Source organism: Remersonia thermophila, chromosome 4 (assembly GCF_042764415.1).
Source record: "Remersonia thermophila strain ATCC 22073 chromosome 4, whole genome shotgun sequence".
Lineage (NCBI taxonomy): Eukaryota > Fungi > Ascomycota > Sordariomycetes > Sordariales > Chaetomiaceae > Remersonia > Remersonia thermophila.
In genome coordinates this window covers 2718629-2725060 of record NC_092220.1, presented here as the reverse complement: position 1 = coordinate 2725060, position 6432 = coordinate 2718629, and the positions used below count along the sequence as shown (strand labels likewise).

Genomic DNA, 6432 nt, shown 5'->3' with positions numbered 1-6432 from the left:
CCTGAGAAAGTGCGTACGTTACGCGGTAGTTACCGTCATTACGCTGGGCAGGCACCATCACGTAATGTTACGCTGCCTGCTACCCGCCCCCAACCCACTTCTTATCTTATCTTTCATCTGATGCCGTACTGCTCATCCAAGATCTCTCATCCATCTCACTCCGAACCTGGGATTCTGCACCTGAACGGGAACCGGGGGGTAAGCTCAACGTGCGTGCAAAACCACAAGGTTGCGCAGCCCAATCTCAGGTACTGATCGCTTTCCTGATCATAACGGAAATGACAAGGTCCTAGTCACCGCCCTCAGCGTTTTGCGATCCGGCTTCCTAGCTCGACCAAGTCTCTCGGCGGTGCGCCGTGCATTTGAGCACAACGACGAGGAAGGAGAGGAAACAAGCGACAAGAGACGGTGGGGGGTTTCCATCAGCAAACAAAACAAACAGAACGAAACAAAAAAAAAAAAAAAACACCAACAGGGGGCCACAGACACAATCGCCGTTTTCGACTCTGACGTATCGCGACGCCGACGCCGATCCCAGTCCGTCGCCACGCCCGTCCGTCCGCAGAGCCGGCCGAGCTCCCTTGTCTCGAGCTGCCTCGATTCGACTGCCCGTCACCGAAGCATGGGGTTGCTACAACGCGCTCGCTCGACCTAGGAGAAACACCAACGATTTCCCGGCCAGCTGACTGACAGAGAGGTGTTGGGGGTGCCTGGGTGCTTCCAGTTCGCCGAGAAGAGCAGGAAGAGGGGCAAAAGAACAGAACTCGGGAAGCCCGGCCTGACTGTGAGCAAGACATGCTGCTGCGGCCGCGGTAACGCTTTGCAGATTGATGCGCCTCTGTCCCTCTCTAGAGACCAGGAGAGACACCTCTGGCCCGCATCGGCCCGCACCGCCTCGCCGAGCCACGGAGCCGCTGCACGTCGATCAATGTCGCAGAAACGCTGCAGCCAAACGATGCTGGCACCCGACCGTGACCCTCCGTCCCCGGGCGACGATGCCCACCCTTCCAAGCGTCCCCGTCCATCATCCCCCGACAAGGGCTCGCCCGCCTCCTTGATCTCGGGAGGAGCCATCTCTCCAACGCCCGACTCGCACCTACAGGCCCACGGCCACGATGGCCGCGGCGGGCCGGCCAAGTCCGGCCAGGGCGGCGGCAGCAGCAGCAGCTTCCGCAACGTGAGCGCCTGCAATCGCTGCCGCCTGCGCAAGAACCGCTGCGACCAAAGGCTGCCGAGCTGCGCCAGCTGCGACAAGGCCGGCGTCGCCTGCGTGGGCTACGACCCCATCACCAAGCGTCAGATCCCTCGCAGCTACATATTTTACCTTGAGAAGCGTGTCGAGCAGCTCGAAGGGTTGCTGTCGGCCAACAACATCGCCTATCCCCCGGCCGAGGACTTGGACTACTGCTCCAAGTCGGCCAGCGCCGTGGCCAGCAGCGGCCTCCGGTCGCCCGTCACGACCGACACGGCCGGAGCCCCGTCGGCTTCGTCGGATGTTGCAGACGCCGCGAGCAACGCTAGCGGCGGGGCCACCGGCCAGGAGGCCAACGCTAACGGCAACGGCGCGATCCGGCCGGCGCGGGTCCCTTTCAAGCTGGGGCCTGCGGCTTCGGCGGAGAACAGCAACCGGTACCTTGGCTCGAACGCCGGGATATCCTTTGCGCGTGTTGTCTTCGCAGCGGTGCAGTCGTCCGTGTCAGACCAAAAGTCCAACTCGGACAAGGGCGGCGTGCGCCCGTACAGGCCCCTCCCCGGGACCGGGACCAGCCCGGCTGGAGCGGGCTCGGGCGCCCAAGCGGGCACGTCGATGCGTGATTCCTTCTTTGGCCTGCACACCAAGCCGACCAACCATCCGGCCACCTTCCCGGACAAGGAGCTCGGGTTGCGGCTGATAAGCTTGTACTTTGAGCACGCCAACCCGCAGATCCCGGTCCTCCACCGTGAAGAGTTTATGGACATGTTTGAGCGGGCATACGCGGACGAGGCCCGCGGTCGGGGACCCCGCGAGCTCTATTTTCTCAATATGGTGTTTGCCATTGGCGCCGGCATCATCGTTGGCGATTCCAAGGGCGAGCCGCCATCAGCAAGCGGTGGTGGTGGTGGTGGTGGAGGAGGAGGAGGAGGAGGAAGAGGAGAAGGGGGAGGTGCTTGTTCTGACGGCACCCGCTTGTCCCCGGGGTCGAGACAGTACCAGCCCGAGGAGTACCACGCTAGTGCCATCGTGCATCTTGAGGCTTGTCTGGGGAGCGGCGGCGGTCTGGAGGACCTGCAGGCCGTGCTGCTCCTGGCCAATTTCGCCCTGCTGCGTCCTGTACCGCCGGGGCTGTGGTACATCATCGGCGTCGCCGTCCGCTTGGCCATCGATCTGGGTCTCCACGCCGAAGACGCAAAGGACCTAGATCTCGGCACAAACGGGGGGGCAATAGGAGCCAGCAACAACAACAACACCGCCCCCGGGGGGGCCGCCCGGGAGAAGGCGAAGCGCGAGTACATTCGTGACAAGAAGCGGCGTCTCTGGTGGTGCACCTACTCGTTCGACCGGCTCGTGAGCATCTGCGTTGGGCGGCCGTTCGGCATCTCGGACCAGGTCATCACGACCGAGTTCCCCTCGGCCTTGGACGACCGGTACATCACGCCCGACGACGGCATCGTGCAGCCGCCGCCCGAGCTGGCGCGGCCGAGCTACAAGCTGATAGCGCACCACTACTTCCGCCTGCGGCTGCTGCAGTCCGAAATCCTGCAGGTGCTGCAGTTCCGCCAGGCGCAGAGCGCGCGGGCCGCAGGGGTGAACCGCCAGAATCCCTACGTGCACAAGGAGCTGCCGTCGCCGTTCTTGTCGCGGTTTGATTCGTTCCGGTCGTGGCGCATCGACATTGACCGGCGGTTGTGGCAGTGGAAGAACTCGGCGCCGACGCGCGAGGATGCAGGCGTGGACTTTGCGACCGACTTTTTCGACCTGAACTACTGGCAGGCCATCATCATGCTGTACCGCCAGAGCCTCAGCGTGCCGACCGTCTTCGAGGGCGAGTACGACACCGCGAAGGAGGTCAACAGCCCTACTGTTTACAACGCGGAGCTTAGCGAGGATGAAGACCGCGTGTACCTCAAGGTGGCCGAGGCGGGTCAGCGCATCTTGCGTCTGTATCGCCAGCTGCACCTGGTCGGCCTGGTGAATTACACGTACCTGACGACGCACCATTTGTTCGTGGCGGGCATTTCGTATCTGTATGCCATTTGGCACTCGCCCATCGTCAGGAGCCGATTGGTAAGGAGAACCCCGTGCCGTCCCTCGTCCGCGCTTGTCCTCGACTGACCACGCACCCAGACCATGGACGAGGTGGATTTCACCATCTTGGCGGCCACGTCCGTGTTTACGGATTTCATGGACAAGTGCCCCCCGGCCGAGGCGTGCCGTGACGCCTTCGACCGCACCGTCAAGGCGACCCTCAAGATGGTCAACGCATCGGGCGGGTTCGGCCAGCAATACCGACCGGGGCACGCCAGCGGCGCATCGAGCTCGCGGGCCAGCTTCGACCACGGCCGGCTGGACTGGGGCACCCGACGCAGCGACGGCCTCTCAGCCTCGAGCAAACCTCGCCACCACCCGCGCCATCATCGCCCCACCCCCTCGGTCGACCAACTCTCACCATCCGCCGCTTCAGACGCCTACTCGCAGGCCTCGTCTCTGCTGCCTGCCTTCCAAACGAGCGCTCAGTACCGCGTTCCCGGCAGCGGTCTCATGATCAAATCCGAATCGGATGGCTTCTCCAGCATGCGGAACCTCCCCCGCATGCCGCGCAGCAACGCCAGCTCCACCGACAACAACCCGCACAGCCCGGAAGCTACCTTGTCCATGGATCCGAATCCGATGCCCTCGCCGTCCCTGATGCGGCAACAACAACAACAACAACAACAGCAGCAGCAGCAGCAGCAGCAACAGCAACAGCTCGGTTCTCCGCTGGTTGAGCTCCTGTCGGCTCCGGATGCCGCATCCAGCGGGTACCTCTCGCCGCGCCAGCAGCAGCCGTTCAGTCCCCGGCTGGGCCAGCCGCCGCAGGTCGCCTACAACGACCTCTCCAGCTTGGGCGTCGACTCTCTGCTGCAAAACCTCAACGCGGCGACGGCGGGAGTGACGGCAGGCGTGGGCGTGGGCGTGGGCGCCGCCGGGATGGCCGGCAGCGGCATCGGCTCGACGCCGGCGCCGTCGGGAGACCTCGATCCGATGGTCGACTTCAGCGGGCTGGGTCCCAACGACGCGCAGATGATGGACTTGGGCTTCGGGCTTGGGTGGGAAGGGGTGCATCACGACTTCAGCGATGGACAGCAGCTGGATTTGTTTGGCGGCTTCTTCTTTGGAGGCGGGGGTGGGTAAGGTGTTGATGGCTGGACTTGATGGGGAGATGGGGTTCGTTTTGGTTTCGGTACCGTGCGTATCGTTTGGATAGGTCTGGCGGATAAATGGGCGACAAGGCGGTTGTTTGATCTCTGTTTTGTCGCGGCCATGATCGGGATGTGATATATAGAGATGGTGTTTCTTGATTTTCCATTTCCTTTTTCTTGTTTTTTTCTTTTTTGTTTCTTTTTCTTTTCGTCCCCTAGGTTGGTTCTGGCTTGCCAGTTGGGTCGGGTCGGGTGTATAGGATACCTCGCTGAGGATAGGATCTCTTTTTGGCCATGGTCATGAATGATACCTGATGATTGGACTCGACACGCACCGGAGCAGGTACAAGTCACATCCACCATGCAATGAAGGATGCCGTCAGGCGGTATTGTGCCTCTTGTAATCCACGGGATTCCCATCCTCGTCCAGCTCGGCCCACCGAAAGAACTTGCACGCCTCCTTGCCGGGCACGTTCCCGGCGTGGCACATCCAAAAGTACCGCGGCCCGTCGGCCTCGTTGCGCCTGGTGCGGTTCGCGACGCGCAGGACGGCGGGCACGCCGCAAGGACAACGCGGGGTGCCTCGCGGGTGAAAGGAGGGGCGGTAGTAGCGATATGTGACGTTGATGCGGCGGCGGCCGGCCACGGGGTGCGGGTCGACGGCCCTGGCGGGGCTGACGCTGTGCTTCCACGCTTCCTGCATGTCGGCGTGCATGACAAGGAGGGAGTTGTGCGGGAGGTGGATGGCAATCTGGCCGGCGAGGTCGCCACGGTCGGGTCCTCCTTTCCCTCCTCCTTCTCCTGCTTCTGCTGCCGCTGCGGCCGTTGCTGTGGCTGCTGCTGAACATCCTGGGCCCGGGTCGGGGTCTGGTTGGTCGCCAGGGGCATCATCGCTGGGGACGATGCGCCGGACGCGGAACTCGCGCGTCACGCCGAGCGAGAGGGAGCCGATGACGGGACGCGGGCCGAGGTAGGTGAGCTGATCGCTGTGCTAGAGGGGAGGGTAAGGAAGGTGGGGGGGGGCAAGGCAAAAGGTCATTAGCTGCACGGTGAACCCGACGGGTGTCTAAGGGGGGGAACGGAGGGAAGAGAAAAAAAAGAGCAATCATAGATACCCAGCCGACGTTCTCCTGTGGGCCATCGTAGCAGTTTACAAAAGCCGCGTTGGGAGCCCATGGTTCCGGGTCCTGATATTTGAGCTTCGTGCCGCCGTAGCGGGTGCGGATGCGCTCTTGGATCTCGCGGTTGACGGCCTCTTGGACATGGTGTTTGACGCGTTCCAGATGGGGAGTTAGGGTGCGGACGTCCTGGGAGGGGGGGAGAAAAGAAAGCGGGTAAGCCTCGTTTGCGACGCAGACCTGAGAGGTAGAGGGGCCTTCCCATGCGGCAGACGCACCGTCATGCGCGAGCCGTTGTAGACGTACTCGTGCTTTTGCTCCTGCAGCTCAGGGTGACTGCTGACGTACAAGGCCGAGGTGTGAGGGCTTGAGACGACATTGTCAAACAGCTTGAAGGTGGCCTTGGTGAAGGTCTTGGACTCGTCCAGCAGCTCGCGCAGCAGGGCGTCGGCCTCGGCCAGCGGCAGGAAGTTGTGGATGATGGTGCAAGGGGTGTGCTCGCTGATATCCATGGGGTCGTACAAGTGAAGGGTTGTCCCCTTTCTGGACAGCACCTTGGCCCGTTTGGTCGGAGAGGGCATATCCTTGGGGGCACCGGGACGAGGACCGGGGCCTGGCAGGGCGACGGCGAAGGAACGCAACGAGGCCTGAAAAGGGGGGGTGCCTCCACCGCCGGCTTTCCGGGGAGGAGGCTTTGCCCCCAGGGTGCGCAGCGTGGCGTCGACGTCACCATCGTGGGCGATCAAGACGTCGAGCAGGGTGTCATGGTGGACGGCGGGGTGGAGGGATGCCAGGATGGCCAGCTTGACCTCGGTCGGCTCGTTATCCTCGGCGTTGGATTTGCGCTTCTTCCTTGTCACAAACGCATCCATGATTGCGAGATGGACCGGTCAGATTCCCGTGTACTATATACTGTACAATTGGGCGTCGGGGG

The 6432-nt window shown here is 62.7% G+C and overlaps 2 protein-coding genes across 2 annotated transcripts; one reads left to right on the top strand and one right to left on the bottom strand.

Annotated features, from left to right (window-relative positions):
- Positions 1 to 928: 928 nt before the first annotated feature.
- On the top strand, positions 929 to 4372 carry VTJ83DRAFT_4919 (uncharacterized protein; the record flags this gene model as incomplete). The annotated part of the gene is made up of 2 exons (XM_071011461.1): positions 929 to 3265; positions 3326 to 4372. 2 exons carry the CDS (start codon positions 929 to 931, stop codon positions 4370 to 4372), a joined length of 3384 nt encoding a protein of 1127 aa, XP_070866369.1.
- Positions 4373 to 4759: 387 nt separating this feature from the next.
- VTJ83DRAFT_4918 (uncharacterized protein) lies at positions 4760 to 6370 on the bottom strand (the record flags this gene model as incomplete). Its single annotated transcript, XM_071011460.1, has 3 exons — positions 4760 to 5371; positions 5496 to 5687; positions 5777 to 6370. 3 exons carry the CDS (start codon positions 6368 to 6370, stop codon positions 4760 to 4762), a joined length of 1398 nt encoding a protein of 465 aa, XP_070866368.1.
- Between the last annotated feature and the right edge of the window lie 62 nt (positions 6371 to 6432).